The sequence below is a fragment of the Chanodichthys erythropterus genome, chromosome 2 (genome assembly GCF_024489055.1).
Source record: "Chanodichthys erythropterus isolate Z2021 chromosome 2, ASM2448905v1, whole genome shotgun sequence".
Lineage (NCBI taxonomy): Eukaryota > Metazoa > Chordata > Actinopteri > Cypriniformes > Xenocyprididae > Chanodichthys > Chanodichthys erythropterus.
The window spans coordinates 33638282-33663418 of NC_090222.1; the positions used below are offsets into that span (position 1 = coordinate 33638282).

General features: G+C 38.1%; 1 protein-coding gene across 2 annotated transcripts in view; it reads right to left on the reverse strand.

Moving 5' to 3' along the window:
* rims2a (regulating synaptic membrane exocytosis 2a) overlaps positions 1-25137 on the reverse strand; it is a 236105-nt gene that overhangs the window by 18938 nt on the left and 192030 nt on the right. For both annotated transcript variants that reach the window (XM_067410743.1, XM_067410751.1), the window contains exon 26: positions 12475-12692. In XM_067410743.1, coding sequence (XP_067266844.1) covers positions 12475-12692 — 218 coding nt within the window. The remainder of the gene's footprint in view (positions 1-12474; positions 12693-25137) is intronic.

Consider the following 25137-nt stretch of genomic DNA (forward strand, 5'->3'; position numbering starts at 1 on the left):
TGATGTTTTGAATTAGCTTTAATTTAATATTTACATTTTAGTAATTTTGGTTTTAGATTTTTTTTAGTATTTCAACTAAACCATATTTACGGTAATTGACAAAGCAACATTTTTTTTTATATTTAAGTTTTTCATTTAATATTTATATTTTAAAAACAATAAAAAAAGAAAGTCAGAATATTTTATGCTTTAACTTAACCATATTTCTGGTAATTGACAAAGCAACATTTTTATTTTTTTAATTTTTTTTTTTACATGTAATTTTTCCATCTAATTTTTATATTTTAAAAATGTAGAAAAGTGTTTTTTTTTTTTTTTTCTCTCAATAGTTTTAGCTAACAATAAGAACACTACGGAGCCCGTAAAGGGACATGGGGATGGAAAAAAATATGAGATGGGAGGAAAAAATATATTTCAATGCTTTTGCGTTTCGCCAAGAAACTTTGTGTTTGCTTGCAAAACTTTTGTATTCTTTGCAAGCGAATGCAAAGCTTCTTGGGGAAACACAATAGATTTGCGAGAGAATGCAAAAGCATTGACATATAATTTTTCTTCCCATCTCTTTTTTTATAACAATGTCCTTTTAGGGGCACCATAGAACACAACAAACATTGGCCCCCTTTTTAAAAAAAATTTGCTTGTTCCCAGATAATTAGAATGACACTGCATGTTCTATTCATTTATTAACTTCCCAAAGATAGAGGGAAAGTGTGAATAAAACTTTCTTTGTCTAAACACTAAATTTAGGGTTTGGCGAAAATAATGTCCTCAGAAGAGATGTAACAAAGTGCATATCCAGCTCATCTACCAGACAAGATCTGCGAGAGAACTGAGCCGGCTTATCTACGGCCACACATACTCACAAAGCCCCACTGAGACCAATTACATTCTCGTCAAGCCAAAGTACAGCACTGAGATCAGGGCTAAGGATAAGATGAATTACTGCTTCATCTTCATATATTTTTTTCTCATTCCAGGATCGACGGAACGCAGCTGGGGCAACATTCCACCTTCCGAGATCCGAACATTTGCATAACATCTAGTGAGGGGGTGAGAGGGGACCGGTGAAAATCGGATCAGAGGAAAATCTGCAGTTCGCACAGATCACCATGGCTACAGAGAATGTGACTTGCTCTGTTTCGTGTCAGGTAACTGGGTTTGTCACAGCAGAAGATACTCGTGTGCTACTTTCTTCAGCTGCATTTTACCATACACACCTACTGCAAACTTATTAACGTGTGATATTAATTAAATATGTCTAATGTAGTTAACGGCAATTTAGGACAATTTGCCTAATCAGTTCTGTGTTCAACACTTACAACTATCATGTAGCCGGACTCTTGTCATTAAAGAGGCTTTCCAGAGAATCTGGAAAGTACAGCCATTCAGCTCATTAAATGGTGACTTGATTATTATTATTAGCCAAATTCTTTAACATGAACAATAACATTAGCAACACATCATTAGCTGTTTGATAACGTAGTCAAGCAAAAGGCTTAGCGTATTTATTACTGTTATGTGTCCGACGTTGTAAAGAGCAATACCATTGTGCAGCGTTTCCCCTTAGTAAGTTGACGGAGTGGATCTCTGCGCTCGTGCGAGTGAGTGGAGGCAGGGATAATTAGCATATTCATAGATCTGCGCATACTAAATTAAGCAAAGGTGTAGAGTTACATTCAAGCTATTTTAAGGCATGAAGACATTTTTTTCCATAGGAAAAAAAACATTTAAATATGTCATTTTAGTGATCAAAGATGATTTTTAAGGGATAAAATTATTGACTACAGGGGGAAAATCAAACAACCGGTATCGGCAGATATCATTCTGAAAATTCGGCTATTGGTATCGGCAGAGAAATTTAGTTAATCTAATTTAATTAATTGCACATCAAAGTAGGCTGAAAAATTACCCCCAAAAGATATTTTTAAAGTCATTATTGTGTTAAATGAGAAAAGCATAAAATGGACATTACGAATAAGTAGCCTTTGAAAAAAAACTTTTTATTTGGTTCAACAGAATTTATTATAAACTTTTAGGTTCAATGGCTATGAGGCTGAGTAAATTATGACAGAATTTAATTTTTTTGGGTAAATTATTCCTTTAATGGGTTTTTTTATTAATATGGAAAAATGATTTTTTTTTTTTTATAATGAAATGATAATCTAAATAAGTAACTAAAACTGCCAGTAGGTGGCGGTAAATGTCTAAATGAGTAAGTCATTGAGTGATTCATTCACTCACTCACTCGATTTGTTCAAACATTCATTCAGGAACGAAGTAAATGGCTCACTTTATGAGTGGGTCATTGAATAATTGGTTCACCCGATTGATTTGCTCAAAATACAGATTCATTCGGAAACAAAGCACTGCTGTATGTTGCTCAGAGACGCACAACAGTTCTGCTCTGGCTTTATAGGTAATATTTTTATTGGCAAAATTGAGCAAAAGCAGGCAATATTGTGTCTAAAATATAACACAATATGAACTTTTTATTTATTGAACTGTTGTATAAAATCAATATCACATTTTCACTCGTGCTATTCGGGACAACAAAGTCACTTGTGATATTGCACTCATTACTTGTGTGATATTGCGTAACTATATCATATAAGCCTATACATTAGACAAAAACATCACTCGTGTGATATTGCGCTCATTACTCGTGTGATATTGCTTAACTATATCATATGGTGAGTCAAAAACTCATACAGGGGCATTTTTGGCCCTGAAATCTTGAATCTTGAAAAAGAAGGAGCTGCTGTAATGTTCATTATCAGTACAGAATGTTTGTTCTACCAGATGAGGGGTTTCACATGATGTTCTGTCAGGTAAGTCTAAAAAGTTCTGACCATGTCAAGTCCTACGTGAACTTTACTGGGACAAGCTCCAAAAAATAACAAGCTGAAACTCATCTGTCCCCTCTAAACCCTTTGTCTGTTTAACCTCACGTACATTACAACTTGTAAACACGCTTGCAGAGTCAGCTTTGCATGAGAGTGGCGCTCTCAACAGAGCCAGAGGCTCCTAGTGTTTTGACTCATACCACCTAACTACAATAACATCTAAATCGTGCCACTTTCTAAGAACAGGATACAAAACAGCCAAAAACACTTGGGTCAGTGAAAACAGGTGCTTAATCTTCAGAAAAAGAAGGCAACAAAGGGGGCGAGGCCTTGTTGGGCTGCTTTAGAGAAGAGGAAGAGTTGTTGTAGTAGAGTGTTGCTGCCATGCCATCATTTTACGCCAGGCTGCTTCACAAACGAAGGTCAATTCAACGCTGGATTTGCACAAAAGATTAACATGACGGCACATGCTAGTGAATCAACTCCACAGCAACTACATAAATGTATTCACTAACCATTCAGAAATGTCCAGTTTCATTCTAAAAGTTGTAACTTCTTCCTGAGAGTCTCCATTAGTGCCCGACTCTGGTTTGAACAATGTAAGGCTGAACACCGTTACTGACAATCGTCATTTTGGCTGCGTGAGATTCTCCAGCTTTGTTGTTTCTGAGCAACCCAAGTGCAAGCTGTTAAAGCTCCGCTCTATTCTGAATAGGGGGTTCAGAGCAGCAGCTCATTTGCATTTAAAGGGACACACAAAAACAGTGTATTCTTGCTCACACACAAATAGGAGCAAATTTGACAAGCTATAATAAATGATCTGTGGGGTATTTTGAGCTGAAACTTCACAGACACATTCTGAGGACACCAGAGACTTATATTACATTATAGGTCCCCTTTAAGTATTTTATATAGGGTGCTGTGTATCTGCTCCTAATCTGGAGGAGGAACCTAAACAAGCAAGCCGCCAAGATAGGTCTTGAACATTCCCCTTCATCCCCTGTGATGATGCATTCCCCGCCATCGACCCGTGCCGAGTGGCGTCTACTCTTCTGATGTCCCTTCTGCTCTGCCTCAAAGTGATTCTCTGGAAACGGGTTTTTAAGAGCCACTCAAAGAAGCCTTTCAAGTGTCTGCAATATTTTCCCAGACTGCTCATTTCCAAACCACATTATTTACAAACGAACACAGCATAAATCCTCAGAAAAGCTGCAGTATGGAGGACACCATGGAAAATTATCTATAAAAAGAGCTACAAGAAGCTGCCAGCAATTAAAACAATTGTATTTTTAAACAGGCAGGAGTGTGTTTGGAAACAGTGAAAAGCAAACGCCTCCCGAATACCTTAAATCTTAGCGTATGCTGCAAGACAGAAACCCATGTGCACATTTAAGGACACGGGTACAACTTCACAAAAGAGCTACTTTTGCATGCTGTATTTCAGTGCAAAAACCTGTATCTTACTTAAACAAGAAATGATCAAAGCTGCACACATAAACATTTATATTACACTTTTAAAGATAAAGGTTTCAAAAGGGGGTTGCGAGGATAAAACTCACATTTTGGAGAAAAAAGCTAAATATTGCGAGACAAACTCCAAATTGCGAGAAAAAAGTCAATTGTAAGTTTACATCTTTACAAGTTGACTATAGCTTGCAATTCTGATTTTATAACTCGCAATTGTGAGTTTATGTCTCACAATTCTGAGAAAGGAAAAAAAGTCGGAACTGTGATCTATAAATAGATATTTCTTAAAATTGAGACTTTATATTTCGCAATTTGGACTTTTTTCCTCAGAATTGTTAGATATAAACTTGTAAATGTGAGATATAAAATAATAAACTTAAAAAATAATCAGAATTGCAAGATATAAAATCGCAATTGCGAGAAAAAAGTCTCAATTGACCTATCGCGGGGAGTTTGATTGACAGGCGATCTAACCAATCATAACGCTGAATCCAAAATTTTGTCCAATAAAGCAGTCAGAGGAGTTATTAGATTAACATAGGTGGACTTGAACTTGAAAAATGGTGTGTACTGATGTCTTTCCACGGTTGAAACAACATTCCTTCTGATGTTCATTCATGTTTATTTGATGCTATAAATGAACTAGCAGGAAGAGGTGATCGGTTCATGAGCCGCTTGAACTGAGGTGGTACAACGATCTGTCACGACACATAAAAGAACCACAAAACAGTATTTATTGTTTCAATTTCTTTAAAAACTAAATAAAATGAAATTTGAGACTTTGTTTCACATCAAAAGTAACCTGCTTTGTCTTGTCTGACATCGTGTTGTCAGTGTCCTCTTTGCTCCACAATGTATTGTTCACTGTGTGAGGACATGATGTGTGGCGTGAGAGCGGCATGGCCACAGTAACTAAAGGGGTTGGGTCTTTCCGAATGGTCAATTCGGTGGCAGAAACAAGCTTCCATACTTTTCAAAGCAATGCAATAGAAGAACTATTTTTGGTTCCCAAAAGAACTGAACAGTTCTTAAAAGAATAATGTTTTAATAATCCAAAGAACCATTTTCCACTATAAAGAACCTTTTATACAATGAAAAGTTTCCATGGATGTTAAAGGTTCTTCATGGAACCATCAATGCCTTTATAAAACCTTTCATTCTAAGAGTGTACGTTATTATATTATTTACTTCAAGAGATTCTGTAGCATGTTCTAGTCTCAATGGCACCTAGGAGTGAAAAACCACTTCCTCGTCCGGGAAACATATTCATATGGGTCTCGCTCCTGTAGCATATGAGCCCTCCATGAGATTTCACGGAAGCTCAAATGCTCCAGGACTGAAGGCTAAGGGCACACGGATGAGATTACATCGATTACACTGATGGGCACACCAGTGGTTTCAGCTTTCCCAGGATGCATTAGGAGCCTGTGGGATTTTTAAAAATCTATTATAATGAAGCAGAGAGAGAGATGCTCCCGTGGGTGTGAGCTCTTTACAATCTTCCCACAGGAAAGAAAAATGAGAGAGCCTTAATTTCTCAATTGTTTCTTCTGAATAACAATGGAGCAGAACAAAATGGAAGTTTTTGCTCAGATCTGCTGTTCAAATTTAGCAAAACTGCCAGTACTTTCTGTAATGTCACTTTGATTAGAAGCACTGTTGATGCCATTATGCTATTTTAAAGGTTCCTATTTTTGTTTTGCAGTCTCCTAGAATATGTGTATATGCATCCAATGTCAAAAAAACACTTTAATTTTCTCATAATATGCATCTAATTTCTCACAGTGTCTGAAATGGTTCGATCAAAGATTCTGCCTCTCTAAACCCCTCCTTTCTGAGAGCCTACTCTGCTCTGATTGGTCAGATGGCCCAGTCTGACGTGATTGGTCTTCCGTTTAAAGCGCGTAAATTAAATGTCCATTACCATATCTGGATTTCAGCTCTGGATCTACCTCATCGCTTGATACACAGTGATAAGAACAGTAAGGAAGCGTCAGTTTTAATGCATCAATTCGAGGCCGAGTCCTCATCCTTCAGAAGAGCATGATAAGCGGATTTGCTTTTGCAGTGCAGAAAACAGCACCTTCTCGACATGTCATCAACAAACCAAACTCTTCCAGGCCTCAGCTACATCTACAATGTTTGAGGGCAGGTAAAACAGACATTGTTCACGAGCAGCCAATGAAGACCACAGGCTGGCGTAATGCAGATTTGTTATAAACCCAAGGATTGTGCAGAAAGTAAGACTTGAATTACTCATGAATCGCTACCAAATAATCTGAGCTAACAATAATGTTATAGTTCTGTATAACATCTGTTTACACTGCAGAAAAATTATATATAGAACTCCTGAGCCATAAAAGAGCCGTATCTGAGCAAAAAAAAAAAAAGTCTTGGCTTGTGTTTTGCCAGGGTGAGCATAAAAATATAAGCATATAAGAGCACCGAACATCAGGAGTTTTCATCTGCACTTGCAAGTCTGGTCACTTTGCTGACAAAGATCTGGAGGCAAGAGAAGATCACCAGAGGTTAGATGTGAGCTCCATGGAGCGCTGGGTATAATTACAAGAGAATTCAGAACTCTAAAAACGCAGAGAGGAACAATCGGGCACCATAAATCAGAACGATGATTCAGCTTGGTCATGAATAAAACTGTGAGGATTCAGCTCCGTGAGGCTCTCTCCTGCAGAACTTGTCATCAAAGATTAATTAGAGCAGTCTGCAGGACTCCAGCAGTCTCTCATGGACACTCACAGTGCAGAGATACAGTAATATCACCTGTACTATGGAGGCAAAATATTCCATGTAAATACAATATAGACAGTTCTGATCCTGGATGCAGACACACTAAAATACACTAAAATAGTAACAGCTATGACGCAAAACACAAAAAGAAGTTGGTTTTATGCTCACCAAGGCTGGTTTTATTTGATTGGAAATACAGTAAAAACAGTAATATTGTGAAATATTGTTACAATTTAAAATAAATGTGTTTTATAATAATATATTTTTACAGAAGAGGATTAGGGCCAAGCAATAATAAAAAAATAAAACCATCTCGAGATTAAAGTTGTTAAATTTCGAGAAAAAAGTCGAAATAAAATGTTGAGAATAAACTTGTTAAATTACGAGAAAAAACTTGTTAAATTTCGAGAAAAAAGTCGAGATAAAATGTTGAGAATAAAGTCATTAAATTACGAGAAAAAATTCATTAAATTATGAGAACAAATTCGTTAAATGATGAGAAAAAAAGTCGTTAAATTTCAAGAAAAAAAAAGTCGAGATAAAACGTTGAGAATTAAGTCATTAAATTATGAGAAAAAAGTCGTTAGATTATGAGAACAAATTCGTTAAATTACGAGAAAAAAGTCATTAAATTATAAGAACGAATTTGTAATTTAACGACTTGTTCTCGTAATTTAACGACTTTATTCTCATAATTTAACGAATTTGTTCTTGTAATTTAATTACTTTTTTCTCGTAATTTAACGAGTTTATTCTCAACATTTTATCTCGACCTTTTTTCTCGAAATTTAACGAGTTTTTTCTCATAATTTAACGAGTTTATTCTCAACATTTTATCTCGACCTTTTTTCTCGAAATTTAACGAGTTTTTTCTCATAATTTAACGAGTTTATTCTCAACATTTTATCTCGACCTTTTTTCTCGAAATTTAACGAGTTTTTTCTCATAATTTAACGAGTTTAATCTCAACATTTTATCTCGACCTTTTTTTCTCGAAATTTAACAAGTTTTTTCTCATAATTCAACGAGTTTATTCTCAACATTTTATCTCGACCTTTTTTCTCGAAATTTAACGAGTTTTTTCTCATAATTTAACAAGTTTATTCTCAACATTTTATTTAGACTTTTTTCTCAAAATGTAACGATTTTTTTCTTGAAATTTAACAACTTTAATCTCAAGATGGTTTCATTTTTTTATTACTGCTTGGCAAAGCTGTGAAGGCAAAGCTACATTTTCAGCATCATTACTCCAGTCTTCAGTGTCACATGATCCTTCAGAAATCATTCTAATATGCTGATTTACTGCTCAAGAAACATTCCCTACTATTATCAATGATGAAAACAGTGCTGCTTAATATTTTTGCGGAAATGATGATACTGTATTCTATCCATCCATCCATCCATCCATCCAAAAATAGTATAACTCTAGATAAAAATGCACACATACATTTTCTACAGCGAGTCTAAATCTGCATGCACCATTAAATAAAGACTTCATAGTCAAAAAGTAGTAACTGTACAGTCTCAGGACATCTTTTGCAATCTAGTGTGTGTATATGCACATTTCAAACACACATCTTTTTACACAGTACAGCCCTAAAATAACCTCTTTTTAAAATGTGCATCTGTGCTATATGCCCTCTCTAAAAAGCTTTCAGGCGTTTTGAATTAAGCACAACAAAGTGGAGCAGGAAGCAGCCGGAGAGTCGGACTCGGCTTTGAGAAACAGGCCAGGGATTTCACAGGTCTGCACGTGTACACCACCTAAAAGCTTTGCCTGAAAAATTGATACGCTCTATGATTCACATCTCATGAGCTGGTGTTGTTGTTTGAAGCTGCACATCTCAGCCAGACCTGATTTCCTGTTCTCGGTGAAACCGTGCTGCAGTATTGAGCATGACACTGAGCAGGTGGCTCTCTAAAGCATCAAATAAAACAGCAGACCGGACCTCACTATGAACATCCATTTCTCACATGTTTGGTTGGAATTCTCAGTGTCGAGTTTGTTTCTAATTTTTCTTCAAAAAGGAAGAAAATCTGTCTGGTCTGTTTTGTCTCAAGCATTTGTTAGATATCATTAGCCACGTATTGTGCTGTTATATAAAAATTGACACATTGCATAAAAAATGACAGACGACAACAAGATCTGAAAAGAGATCTTTTTTCATCAGTAAGAAGACATGCAAATAAATTATGAAAGAAGCACATTTACAGAATAAGGGTATGTTTTTTTTTCCCTTTGCATTTTACAAATACAGACGACAACATTGTCGAAATTATCCTTGATCACACAGATCCGTGAAAACAACTAAAACTGCTGTATTATTCATGCCAGGCCAGTAGTTGGCGATGTCACTTTGTAAAGAAACACTACGGGCCGAACACGTAATATGCATGACGTCATCATTTTCACAGATTCGCATTTTTGTAGTTTACACAGAGACGATAACGGTATTGCTTTCAAAAACTTGCACTTTGAAACACATTCAAAATACATTTTTACGTTTTTTGTTGAAAACGGTGTCATGTAAACGGCCCCTAAATGAGTAGATAAGCATCAAAAATGTCATGTGACCTTGATTCAAGTCATGTGACTGAAAAATTTGCTCAAAGAACTAAATATTACAATATCACCACATAGAATCTTATTACTATTAACTAAACTAGACTAAAACTTTAATGAAACTAAAACTTTTGAAACTAGACTAAAAATTGTTTTCTTTAACTGAAATAAAGCTGAAATAAAATACAAATATTAGATGAAAAATTAGAAATGTTGTATTGGCAACTAACTCAAAATAAGTTTAAGATGAAGTACTAAAATTAAAATAAAAACTGAAAATATAAAAATAAAAGCTGATTCAAAATTGCAATAAATACTACATCTGTCAGCGATCACTAGTAAACAAGAAATTAATTACATTTCGACATTTCTATTTTGTGCCAAATTCCTTGTAAATGACAGTTTTGTTCTTTTTAAATTCACAATATGGAGACATGATATATGACATGCATGAATAATATAGCATACTGTACCGTATCTTGAGAACAGCTCTAATGGTAATAAACAATTTTTTTTTTTTTTTTTTTTTTTTTTAAAGAAGAAGCATTTTAGCACTGAAAAATATTGCACACATCAGCTTAATGCAGAAACATAAACTACAATTTCTTTCAGATAAAATAAGACCAACTGCAGTCTGTGTGCTTGTCCTCTTTTTTGCAAGCAGAAATGCTGTTAGTGGAAGGATGCTCAAAGACATCGCAGACAAGACACAACACACCCCACGAGACATGACAGAGTGCTACGGCCCCTGGCAACCAGCCCAACTTATTAAAAACACTGCCGGCCACCTGCCATGTGCAGGCTGAGCACGAGCCATCTGACGAGCTGTGTTCATTTCTTCAGGCATGTGATCTACCTGCACGCCACCTTTTAGCCAGTGAGAGGGCGAGCATGGACTACAGACGGCAAAGAAATCCACTGACCTCTGGATAAACACACTGGCAATTTTAAAAGTGTTTTTATCAGCCGCTCACTCACACTAATAGATGAGATACACTCACGCTCCTCAATTACAGCAAACCATGAAAACTCTAGACAGACAGATTATGGCAGGAAACAAAAGTCTTTGCCGAGACTATGTGAATCATAACAAGAGCTTATAGAGTGCTGGAAAGAGAAATCACAACTCTGTAAAAGAACTGAAAAGGTTGTAATGATCCTAAGGACTGCTTTTTAAAGAGAATTAATAATGTTTTCCCTTAAAAAGACTTGTGATGGTAAAATGGCAATACCATGGGACTTTGATACATACCACGTTACTGTATTATTAATGCATATTAATGCACCATAGTATTTATTGTACATGTACTTGGTCAATGCACAAAAATAATATGGTATTTACTACCACACCACAACTGAATAAAACATTATTTAAATGGTAATCCAAGCTACTACAACTGCTATTCAAAAGTTTGGGGTGGGTAAGATTTTAAAGTTTTTCTCTTATGCTCAACAAGACTGCATTCATTTAGGCAGAAACAATGAGCTCATTAAAGCAGTTATACAAGATCATAATGATACAATATAGAGAAAATGTGGCAGTTCTGTGTGCTTTAAAATGTAATTCATTCCTGTAATGCAAAGCTGAATTTTCAGCATCATTACTCCAGTTTTCAGTGTCACATGATCCTTCAGAAAGCATTCTAATATGCTGATTTGCTGCTAAAGAAACATTGCTTCTTATTATCAGTGTTGAAAATAGTTGTGCTGCTTAACATTTTGTGGAAACTGTGATAAGATTCTTTGAAGAATAGAAAGTTCAAAAGAACAGCTTTTATTTGAAATAGAAATATTTCATAATATAAAAGTCTTTACTGTCTTTTTTGATCAATTTAATGGATTCTTGCAGAATAAAAGTATTCATTTTATTAGCAGTACCATATTCTTGGAAGTAGCTTGGAGTACCAGATACATACAATTCAGTACCATGGTATTAGCATCTAATGCCATCACTTACTACCAGAGTACTTTAAGTAAGTACATTTATTGTGTTTTGGGCAGAAGAGTTAGGAATATGTGTAACATCAGCAGTGTGATAGGCTTCAGACTGCAGCACCTGGGAATATAAAATCATCAAGAGTGCTAACTGTAATGAAATATATTTATGAGCAACATGGACAATTCAATGTTGTCTTACCAGATATAAAAAATGCATCAGCAACCTGCCATTTTAAATTAAACAATCATAATCCAACAACCTTCAACCACAACACAAAAATATATCAACTTTATGTACATCAACAAAAAGACATGTTATTACTATGATAGAATGATAAAATACCATGTTTTTGGACACGTACTAAAGTAATATAACGATATTTTGATTTATACCATGGGACTAAATGATTAACATATACATGCAGGCAAAGAAAATCATGGTATTAAAATAATAAATGTCCAAAAACATGAAATTACCAGAGTACACATCCAAAAAAACATGGTAATGTCACGTTACTTTTATGCGTATTCCAAATAAAACAATCATAATGCAACAGAACGGAATGATTCAAACTTCAAGCAGTTTTATATTCATTAATCACATACTCGACTGAAATAAAAAGCTGCAAACAGAACTTTTGTCACTTCAGAGAAACAGCAACAGAAAGAAAGAGAGAAAGGTGTGAAACAGAGGGTCTTAATTATTCGGTGGTCTTCGGTCCTGCACTGACCCAATTTACACTTTGAGAATCAGGCTGTTTAAACAAAAGTTGTTAGGTTGTTAGAGCTGATGCAAGAAAAGTACACTCTGTAAAGGGTTGAGAAGAACATACAGACAACAAAAGGAAAGTAAAGGACGCTGAGTTAGAGACAAACATGAGGACAGAGACAGACAGACAGACATGATTTGACTCCTACCTGTCTGGCTGAGCTGCGAGGCGCTGCGGCTCTTTCGACTCAACCCCACGACCGCCGCCATCTTGGCACCGATGCTGGAGCGCCGTTTCTTGACATCGGTTCCCACCAGGCCCACGGCCGTGTCTGACTGGCTGCCGTCGGTCTTCTCCAGACTGCACATGTCCCCGCCGATGCTGGTGCTCTTGGTCATGGTGCCCCCGGCCGCCGTTCCTATTTGCCTGTTTTTCATTTTGGACGTAAATTCACTGTCAGTGGCGGCCCATGGAGGACAGACGTGAAGAGAGGAGAAGGAGCGGCAGAGGGGAAGAGTAGAGGATGGGTGAATGGATGGATGGATGGATGGACGATGGAAGAGAGAAAGGAGAGAGTTAGGTAAGTGGAGGGAGAAGCGGAGCGGAGATTCAGGTCAGAATAAGGTCAAAAGTTAAAGGCCTCCAATCAGCTCAGGGTGCTGCATAGTAAACTTTTAGGATGGGCTCAATGCTCTGGTTAAGTTTTAGTAGTAAAACAACAAGTAAAATGAATTAAATGAAGAACAGTCATTTACATCATTTACTCACCCTGGTGTTGTTCTAATGCCCTTCTTTCTTTTATGGACCACAAAAGAAGAATTTAAAAAAATAATAATAATTCTTGCTTGTGCTCGTCCATATATTGGCAGTGAATACGGACCAGCATCAAGCTTTTTAAAGAAGCAAAAGTATCAGAGAATGATCCCATGAGACACGTGCCATATAATTCCAAGTGTCCTGGGGGTATACGATAGGGTTTATTTGGTGAAAAACAAACAAACAGAATGTATTATTCAATGTAATTCTTTGACCATGGCCGTCTTCTGTGCACGGCTGCACGATGTGTGCTTTCCTAAGACTCTATTAGCACCTCAGTTCACTCCGACTTGCCCAGAAAAAGCACACAAATTGTGAGAAAACCAGTTTAACAAAAACACTGACATGAAATAAAATGCCTAGAAATCCCAAAAAGTATCTGTGTAGTTTCTTCACTGAGTCAAATATCACCGGACCGGAACTCTGTTTGTGTGTCGACAGTCAGAATGAGATGTGAAAGCGCTTCAACTTCTTGTTGCGAAGAACACAATGGATATATGAAGAACGTACATGGGTTGTATTTCATGTTGGGTTTTGGTTTTGCTTGTGCTTTTTCTGGGCAAGAGGAGTGAACATTATGTGATTTTGTTTTGCGTCTTTTTTAAAAAGCTTGATGCTGGTCACTATTCACTGCCATTATATGTATGAGTGTGAATAGGACATTTTTTAAAAACACTAGTTGTGGTCCATAAAAGAAAGAATGGCATACTGCATTAGAACATCACCAGGGTGAGTAAATGATGACTTAATTTTCATTTTAGGGTGAACTATTCCTTTAAAAGTCAAAGAAAACGGCAAGAAAACAACACAAGAAAACTACTAGTTAAAAGTTCTCGATCACATTGCAGTGAAAACGCATACTATTACACATTGGTTGCCGTTATTTTGTCAAGTAAGACGTGTTCCACATATTCAAACATATTTTGTTGATCCTGGAACAACATTCCTGTCTGAAAACGCTGGTTTTAAGTCTAAACTTGACAAACTGTAAACTTCAAATCTGATTGGTTGGTTGGAATATTGTTCCAGGATCAACAATGATGTACAGTGCTGAAATCATGTTCAACTCTGTGGTCTACATACTATTCATACTACTTTTGCAATATACTGCAAAAAAAACTGCAAAAGTTCTATTCTCATGAGTATTTTGTTTTTGTTTTCAGAGAACATATTTGCAGTGCTACTTCTATAGTAAATGTATTTTGTTTCAAACACTTTCAGTAAGCTACGCTACTCACTCCTAAACCTAACCATGTACAGTATGATGGCTAATAAAATAACAATAATCATGAAAATAAACAGAAAATAGAGTGAATTATAGATTACTACATTGAGTGTTTCAAATAAATAACAGCTATGAATTACACAGTGGTTATCAGAAGTGTTACACAAGAGTCTGATGTTAGCTAATCTAACAAAGCAGTACTCATGGATTAATAAGCATTAAAAATAAATACAGCAACACACACACAAGTATAGGAGAAACATTGTCTTTTTACAACTTGAGGAAAATTTTTATACAATAGCCCCTATATTTAGAGCTGCTTCCTCCATCACCTTGAATGAGCTTGAGGTAATGCATCATGGGACTGTTGGGAGCATGCTTATAATGCCTTAAAATACTGTCTAGCAGCTCACTGTGATTCATTTAAGAGTCACAGATCAGACACCACCCACAAATTGCTCCTAAGAAGGCATACAAACTTGCAGCAGTTCATGTATTTCATCATAACTGATATGAACATCTCATGCACGATGTATTCAGTAAAATGACACTGTGTTTGATTTGTTGAGGTCGCTCATTCAGCAGTGAAATGCATGCTGCTCAATATCCCACAAAGGCTGGTCTATTTTTCTTTCTGCATGACAAAAAAAAAAAAAAAGAGGACACGTGTAAAAAAGATTAAATTAGCGTCTCGTGCGGCTGTGAACGGGCCGTGAGACAAAAAGACAAATGACTTCCTGGACAAAGGCACCTAATGAAATCTTAATCATTACAAATGTGTTTAAATGATACACGTGTGGCCGTAGAGAGAGCTGCTATTCTTCTTCTTCATCATCATCAATGCAATTAGGGCCACAGAAACATGCAACGGAAATCAATGAGCTCTGACAACATGTTCTTCAATTACTACAATTAGCCTTTTCAAAATCCAGCACTGTCCTACAGCCCCATTTTGCTCAAATACAGCCATGTCACATCACACTGTCTGTCATCTGGTAATCTTGGATCCTAGAAAATCTGGGACTGATATATCACGAGAAAGAGTGGAAAACAGTATCAATATAGACAATCACTACACTCTCTATAGCAGTGAAGTCTCAATTAACTCCAGTCAAATACATTGAAAAATCACACCAAATAATTGACAAGTACTGTATAGCTAACTAGAAAAAAACAAACAAACACAAGATCTCTTTGCCATCTCAATTGTTTATCCTAGACTGCAATGAGATTAAATGGAGAGCAAACAAAATCTTCTTCTAGGTAAGTTTCCTTCTTCTCTTTGATCACTGTTTCTCAAACAGGGGTCCAGGGCCAACTAGAGGGCCTCAGCAAAACTTCTAAGGGGGTAGTATGTAGTCAGCACGCACAAAGATGAAGAAGACACAAACAGACAGTCCTAATTGACGAAGCAAAATACTTAGGGGATCACAGGAACAACATATGAGTATCGCCAACTACATAAATCATAAACGAGAACCGTCAAGGGACTGAACATAACAGGAAGTATAAATACAAGGCGAACATAATGAGAGATGGGTGCGAATATTAAGTAACCATGAGGACATAATCAGTAACCCAAGAAAAACTAAACTATATAGAGCAGGCAAACAGGAACAACAGAAAACAAAACAGAATATCAAAAAAAGAGTCAATAACCATGACATCTGGATGATTTAAAATTATTATCAACGTATTAAAACTAAATTAAAATGCTAAAAAAAATTAAAAAAAAAAAACATATATACTGAAAACATACAGTTCCTGAAACCTCTGGAATCATGAAGTTTTCAAAAAGTTGAGGACCACAGACAGAGATGTCTCTTCTAAGACAAAGACTAGTGTCACCTCTAAATCTTAAGATTTCAACCAAATAATAAACAGACTATTTTTAATTTGACAAAACTATTAACAATGTCTCCAACCATCCTCAGATTTACCAAGATTCCAAAGACTGAGATTAAAAGTCTCGATATGAACTCAAACATTTCTCATCAAATTCTTCCAATACAAAATGATTTGAGTTATGCTATCCCTATTCATTTTAATACCCTATACTCTTACTCTGTCAACAATTGTCTTATTTCTCATCTTAAAGTGAAACATCTGAGACAAAGTTTAACACAAGAAGATAGCAAACTTTGTGAAATAGAGTTTTCATTAAAGTCGGGTCAGTTTTTCTTTAAATATTTATATTTTATTTTATTTCAAATAATGAAAATGATTTTAAATTGTTTTTGTGAACAATAACAACACTGGCGTTTTCCCAGAAACACAATTAAAACTATAATAACAAACTATAGCTCAAAATGACCTTTTTGTAGGGTCAGTTTTCGGTTTGAGGTCAACTACGGTCATTGCACAGCAATACGAACTGAACTGGCCCTATTGTAGCGATTGGAGTCTCTGGGGGAAATCACAACCCAACACAACTGTTTCAGAGTTAATCACGGCTCTAAAGAGATACTGTTCCACTGACTGATTGATTGGACGGAATGCTGGCAGACACTATTTATCATGCAGACAGCTTCCTCCAGCAGCTCGGCACGTTGGCAGACTCTCACGTTCTCACAGAGAGTTGAGAAGGACCGCCGCAGGGGTTCCGATGGCCATTACCTTGCTCTCATCACTGTAATGAGAAAGGGTCATAGAGCCGCTGTGACAGACACAAAACCCAGGTAGAGATTAACGCTGGACATCAATTTACAAAATCCTTCATGGTGGATTATGTGTCACTGCCTGACTGACAGACAGTCAGGGAATTACCTCTGCAAAAGTTTGCAAACAAATTCATAAAGACTATAATAAGAACATTATGTGGTTATAAATACTACATGGGTTATATGGATGGACAAGGACTAATCTGTAGTTTGAAAATCTGACCAGAGGTCAAAAACACCAAAATCTGACAAAGTCAAAAACTCCTAACAGTATTTTCTCAAAGGTGGACATCCTTCCAGATATAAAATGTCAGCTCTGCTTGAATGATCATACTTCATAATATCCTCTGAGGCATTGCTCCAGACCAACAGCCTGTTTCAGAAAACAACCTTTATTAATCATATAAAGGAGTGTTTTCTAGAAGCAGACCAGACTAAAACACAGTGAAGAGTCTGAAGCCCTTTTGTTTGTAAATGTCATAAAAAATGTATGTCACTCCTCCAAACTGGGCTAAAGTAATCTATAAAATTGATATAAAAATATAATAATAATAATAATAATAATAATATTTTAAGTCTTGAACATAAAAATATTTTTGAGATTATTATTATTATTAATTAACGGACATAACTCGGAACATGCTCAAATATTATAATCAACAACTATCTCAAAAAATATTTTGAACAACTCAGAACATGCTAAAATATAAATTATTCTAATAAATAATAATAATAATAAAAATATGCAATTATTATTAAAGTTTTAATTATTATATTATATTATATTATATTATATTATATTATATTATATTATATTATATTATATTATATTATATTACAATACATCACATTAACACAACCTGACACCCACACAAGACCCAAAAGAGATTTGTGTGTGTGTGTGTTTAAGTACAAATCAGTTTAAGCACACAGTTTGACTACAAACTGGATAAAAAATAAACATTTCACCATGAATCTGTCTAAAACCTATAATATCTAAAGATGTATAATATCTCAAATCTAAAAATAATTAAAATTAAATTAATGAATGATGTTGAAAATTCACCAGAATTTACTCCCAGCAATTGTAGAATTCCATCAGATTTAACTGCAATTTAAACCTGGTTTAAACACTTTCAACTTGAAGTCACAGCAACCAGAGTGATAAACCGGTCACATGGTCTGTGGCAGTGTAAAGAGAAGCTACACTATCTGTAACGGATCATTGAGCATTCTGACAAACGGCACGGGTGTTTACTGGAGGATTACTAACGCCTTCATGGCTTCAGGCACTTTGGTGTGTTTTAATCTGGTCTGCGATTAATAAAGGAGGCCTTCTGAAACAGGCTGTCAGTCCAGAGCAATACCTGGGGTGATATTATGAAGTATGACCATTCATAGAGATGTGACAGTGTATATGTGAATGGATGTGCACCACTGAGTTGACCTGCAGTCAGTGCCATCATCACAAATGGGACTGACTAGAATCAAATAATTATCTTGTTATTTTAAAAAGCAGAGTCAACACACTTCTGATTGCATCCTCACGATCACTTTTACTTGTGTCTTTACTAAACTTTGTCCATTGTATGTTCTAAGGATTGCCAGTTTGGACATTCAAGCAATTTTAGACCCTGGGATGTGTATCATTATATTGAGCTACTACGCTGATGCATTGTGGCACACAAACACTCATACAGACAGTAGCTGCACATCACGTGAAGATCGCGTGCACAGAGAGGAGCACAGAAACTCGTTGTCAATGCTGTCCTGTGATTTATCACTAAAGTAGCTTAGAAACTCAAAAATTAGAGCATATATTTTTTTCTGCTGTTGAAGTAACTACTTACAACCCACAGCTTCACAATTAATAGAGAGAAGGTATGACTAATTCACAAACGTAATCGCTCTCTCGTTAATGTATTCAAATAACTGTACTGGTAATGTACTAATTTATCTGTATCTGATTTACAACGAGCAGAAATCTGTAAGAAATGTTATGAACCACAGATAAAATAACTGCTGAAAGTGAGCTGTTATGTCGGAGCATTCTTTCATTAGGAAAAAAAATCCCCCCTTTAATAGTCAAGCATATTTACAGTACAAACCTTGTCAGTGGTCTATGAGGTGCAGTATGCAAAATATTTTCTGTCTGCTAGAGGTCACTAAAGGCCTATTCAAAACAAAGGCGTAGCTTGATGACACCAAGTTTGAGGACAGAATCTTGGGATGTGGTCTTCACCACAACGGCCGGTGGAAAAGAATTGGGATAAGACTCGGGCAGAAATCATGTTCATGGATGCGATTATTAACATTACTGTAGTATGAAGTGGAGAAGGACTGAGTGTTGTTGGAGCTGAACGAGGCCGCTGGAGCGATTGCGCAACACACGGCTCACGAGCTGCAGAACTTTTCTTATGCCACATTTGCCCGGCTCCGCTTCCACTTTTCTGGTCATGAGTATGAGGTAACACAGCTCTGTTTATCATATTAGATACATTTGAGTGTGTTGAAAATGTTATAACGTTACTCTGTAACATTTGGGATATTGTAAGTACTCAAGTGAACAAAATATATAACACTGGCCTAGTGGTTTTTGGATATTATACTGCAAAATTCATACATATTGCACCTTTAATCGTAATCGAGGTAAAATGTTCAATTAATTGAGATTTTGATTTTAGGTCATATCGACCAGCCCTAATCTCTAGAATAATTATTTTGAAATGATGGCCTTACCTGCACTGCAAAAAAGTTATTAATTCATAAAAAAAATAATAAAAGAAAATACTTATGGGTTTGATTAAAAATAAAATCATAAAAAAATATCATTTCAAATTATTAACAATGTTGAAATGCCTTAAAATTGAAGAAAAAAAATACCTAGCATAGAGTTACCTTGAAATGTTGGCCTTACCTGTGCAATAAATAATAATAAATTGGGGTTTGATTAAAAATAAAAGCTAAAATAAAATAATAAAATTTAAACAGTAGCTCACTTCTCACTTGGTTTTCCATGGTTTTCCAACAACAGCCTGATGACAATATCAGCTCATCTAATTTTACTTAGAAGGTCACTTGAGCATCACTGTCAGCGAGACCTTGACTTCACTGCCACTGATATACACTAGGATCATACAGTATGATGGTCAAAAAAGGACATCGCAGCTACTGCCAAAGTGGACATTTGTCTACCAAAGGCCAGAGTCTCCATCCAAAGCTTCTCCTGATGGTCTATCAGGAGGTCTTGGCAGATAAGACCATCCCCCCGGCAAATGTACTTGGAGCGTTGCGGTGTCTCTCCGGGGATGTTTTTGCTCATCTAAAGCTGAACAGACTGTTCCTTTTTCATGCAGATTTTGCTAAGTGCATTTTCATCTAGGCCACGATGTTCCTTTAGACCAAACAAAATCTGCACACTATTTTTTTTTTTCTAATGCATGCATGGGCTTAAATCCATTTTCTTGATTTAGAACCATTCTAAACCTCAAATTTAAAGAAGTCTCATGAAGGAATGTGCGTGTTTTTAAGATTCATGGCATTGCACTGCCTGGCTATGACAGGTTTGCAGTAAATTTAAGATTGAAGAACATGTAACCATGACTTCAAATTCGACCTGCGTGAACGCATAATAATAACATACTGCGAGGGACGCAAAAGATATGATGACAAAAAGACAGAGGAATGAGGTCACCATCACTGTCCTTGAGATAATATAGAGGCGGCAATTCTGAAAATCTGTTTCCATGGAAACGGTGCCCTGGGCCCTTGGCGTTGTGTTAATTGTTTAAATAAATGTGGCTTAAGGATTCCACATTCAGTCAAGGCGTGAAATTCAACAATCACCACTATTAATACATTTTCTTTTCATGACAAATTCTCAAGGGCTATGATGGCCTGAATAAAATGAAATCCACCCTCGAACGACATTCAAATACAATACTATAGTTATTTTTAGAAACTGACATAATGGAAAAGTGATGGATGGAAGACTTTGACAGATTTCATCATTCTTCAAGAAAGAAACAATATATAGTAAAAATTGTGTTACTTTCTCTCTAAACTATCACTCTCTATCACACCTAAAAGTTAAATGCAAAAATAGTTAGCAGACATAAAGAATGATTTCTGTCAAGATCTGATCTGTCAGCAAACTTGGGTCATAAAAGCCTAGTGAACAACACTAAGGTGCAAGAAACTTAGTTCCGATCCAAAATGTAGGGAGCTGCCTACGTAGTATTTTAAGGCCTCACGGGTGCGTTCTTGACATGAAAACTAGGATGATTATGGATTTTAGTATACATGTTTTTGTCCACATTCTAAGACAGCATCACATGTATCCTTCACGGAAAAGCAATCCCAGAATGCATTACAAACTCATTGATGGGGAGAAAAACAAGGTTTCTTTTATTAAAGGCCCACTGTAATGCCTTGAAATGCGCAGCATTTTTCAATGTTTTGATGTTATTCCCACTGAAACAGAAAGAGAGGGCGGGACATATCAAACAGCTCCTCCCCTTTTTCTAAAATAACCAATAGTGTTTCATTTATATCACAGCTCGGCCAGAGCTCCATCCATATTGGCAGAAGTGAGAGATTGTAAGTTTTGAATGCTTGCCATCTTCTAAACATGACATTTTTGACCACACTAGCTTATAGATAATAGTAAAGCTAACATATTCATACTAAAAACAAAATATTTCAATTTTGATTTCATGGGGACTTTAAAGTACCAATAAAATAGTTCAAATCGATTTAAAATGTACTATTTTACTCAATATTTGTATGTGCTGTGCATTTATTGATATTACCTGTCATGTGAATGCCAGACTCTATTAAACTCAATATATATAAAATTTCAGTAGGGTGCCGCTATTATGTGCTCCGCTCTACTCCAGAGAGAAGTGACCTTTAAATGAAATGTGACTAAACTGCTCTAGGCGATGCTAATGAAATTTAGTTCCATCATCGACTTCTCAGTCCTGATCAAAAATGGCAAATTCTGAAAGTGTAGTAAAGAGTACAGCATTTATCTTTTCCCATATCTTAGATGGAAAGTCTCTACAGCAGGAGGAATTAGCTTTCAAACCTCATTCAGACATTAATGATGGCATGAAATAGCTATGAGATGGTAACATTACCATTAACATACATTAATTAAATACGTTTATAGGCGGGTTATCAATTTAGCACACTAATTGAGTTATATATATATAAACACATTTAGCCATGCCTTTTGAGCATATGTCTTATAATAAGGGATTTTACTACCATCAATTCAAGCTTGAAGTACCACTTAATGAACATGGCTGCTACTAAAGGCAACTCCCCTCATCAACTCAAAACTTACCCAATGCAGGCAGCACAGAATGAGTAAAGAATCTAAAACAGAACATAATCTTGCTATAAAAACAGCTTAGATGGCACACAACAGAAAGAAGCAATGCAACGTCTAAAACATTAATCTAGTTCATGTTTACAATTGAAAAACTGACAGACTGACAATCTATTTTAGTGTGAAATTATGTTCAAAGATATAGAAAACAAACAATATATTGACTTTTAACGCCACTTTTTTATAATGTCTGTATTTAATTCTGTCACAATACTTTCTTAAATTATCTTCATACTTTTGTATTTGTGATTAACCTCCAATAATTAGATTTTTACTTTCATTAATCATTTTTTTATTACTTTTCATTTTTCAACATAACTTTTTTTTTTTACCCCATTGGCAAATATTGTTCCCTTTCAGTCGGTCACGTTCGACGTACGTCAGTAGTGACCGACGAATTGGGATATCGCTTAGAGAGCCCTATCATCTTCGTGTAAACTAAAACAAGCCAATGGAATTGGCGTGCGATATTTGCATAATGCGCACCGCCCCCGACAGGTGTACATAAATAGGAAGCAGATGCAATCGCACTCTGTCTTTCGCTTCGGAGCCATTCACTGGTGTCCTGTTTAGAAGACTCCTTTTTTCGTTTGTTTTATTCTCAAACATTGCCTCAGAAGAGGATTTACAGCGAGCTATCGGTGCTGGTGAAGAGGGCACGTTCAGCGTGGTCGCGAGTGTCTGAGGAGCTGAGCTATAAGCTCTAAAACTGCTGTTTTCACAGCAACACAAAGAGTGTGTGTGTGTAGCGATTTGGGCCGGTTCCTCGGTGTGTCAGGGAGTGGTGTACCTGACACATCGCGTCGCTCCCTGGGTGCTTCAGCACGAGTGAGTTGACTTCCCCTTCTAAAAGAGCTTTACAGACGAACCCTGACAGTATGTCATTTCGTCTGTGCGTTGATGGGTGCGGTCGTTCCCTGGTCCCTGCTGATGGGCACAATCGTTGCATCTCGTGTTTGGGCATTCTGCACGCTGAAGCAGCTTTTGTGGATGGTTCATGTTCCCATTGCGGGAACATGACTATCGCGGTGCTGAGGTCGAGACTCTCCTTCCTGAAGTCTCAGGAAGTGGGGGTCCTCTCTCCTATGCTGTGTACGACCGTTTTTTCCGGCCTCGGGAACCGGAATGACGGTACGGCGCTGTATAGGAAGGGTGACCTGAGGATTACGGTCAGGGCTTCCCCGCCGAGCGGAAACGCTCCTCGGGCCCCTGCCGCCTCATCAGCACCGCAACCCATTGTGCCACCGTTGGTTTCCGCTGGGCCCTCTACGGACTGTCCAGCCGTTACCTTTGGTGTGCCGGCGGCGGATCGGATGTCGATCGCTGCATCGGAAGGTGAGCCTGAGTCCTCGGGGGAGGAAGATTCGGACGCGCTGCCGCCCGGGACGGTAGCGTTGCCCGAGTCGGATCCCGAGCTCACGGCTGTGCTCTCCCGGGCCGCCCTGTGCGTCGAGCTTGAGTGGAACCCTCCACCCTGTCCCGGCCCATCTCGGTTGGACGATTGGTACTTGGGGGGGGGGGGTCGCGCTGGTCAAATCCAGCGTCCCGCCCCAATGCCTTTCTTCCCGGAAGTACACGATGAGGTGACCAGGTCTTGGCAAGCTCCATATGGGGCTCGTACAGGGCCTGGTCCCTCGTCCGCCTTCACCTCCCTGGACGGCGGGGTAGCCAGGGGGTACGCGAGGATCCTGCCAGTCGAGCGGTCTGTTGCGATGCAGTTGTGTCCAATGGCCGCTGGCTGGCGCGGTGAGACGCATCTCCAGGTGGCAAGCGTTCGGGGAAAACTCGGCCCTGAGACGGGCGACCTGGAGCGGAAGGTTCCTGCCCTTTGGGAGAGTATTCCATCTGCTCTCCCACCCCCGGAGGAGGGCCGGGGGGGATTTTGTGGCGGCTGTCCATCTACCGCCGCTGGCTCTCCGGAGTCCAGCGGTACCCACTTTGCCACAAAAAGAGCAGTTTCCTCAAACTCCAGGTCACAACAGGGGGTGTTTGCCAGTGTGCCAGGCTCCGCCTCGCCGCTGACAGCTCCCTCCCCATTCGCCAGCAGGCGGCAGTGTGATGGCGCAGACCGCGTCCCGTGCGCCGTCTCCCATGCACACTGCTGCCTCGCAGAGTCCGACCCCACTCCGGGCCGCTCCCAAGCCGTCCGAGTCGGGTCCCTCTCTGCCTTGCTGCCCTACCCCCGGTGCGTCTGTGGTGTCTTTGGTCCCGCTGGCTCAGTGTCTGGAAGCGTGGATAGCGCTCCCCAGCCTGTCCAGTTGGCTCATTCATACTATCAGACTCGGCTATGCGATTCAGTTCGCCCGGCGTCCCCCGGTCTTCAGGGCTGTCCACTTCACTCAGGTGTCGTTGGACAGTGCACCTGTTCTCCGGGTGGAGATTGCTGTCCTCCTGGCGAAGGATACAATCAAGCCGGTCCCTCCAGCCGATATGAAGTCGGGGTTCTACAGCCCCTACTTCATTGTACCGAAAAAGGGCGGTGGGCTACGGCCAATCCTGGACCGTCCCCAGGATTGGTTTGCAGCAATAGGCCTGAAGGACGCGTACTTTCATGTCTCGATTCTGCCTCGACACAGACCCTTCCTAGGTCGGTCTGCGTTCGACGGTCGGGCATGTCAGTACAAAGTCCTACCTGACATGGTTGTAGCTCCCAGCCGGTTGGGTCTTCAGGTCAACTGGGACAAGAGCAAACTCGCCCCCGGGCAGAGGATCTCTTGTCTCGGTCCCGAGCTAGACTCGGTCGCACGGACTGCGCGTCTCACCGAGGCGCGCGTC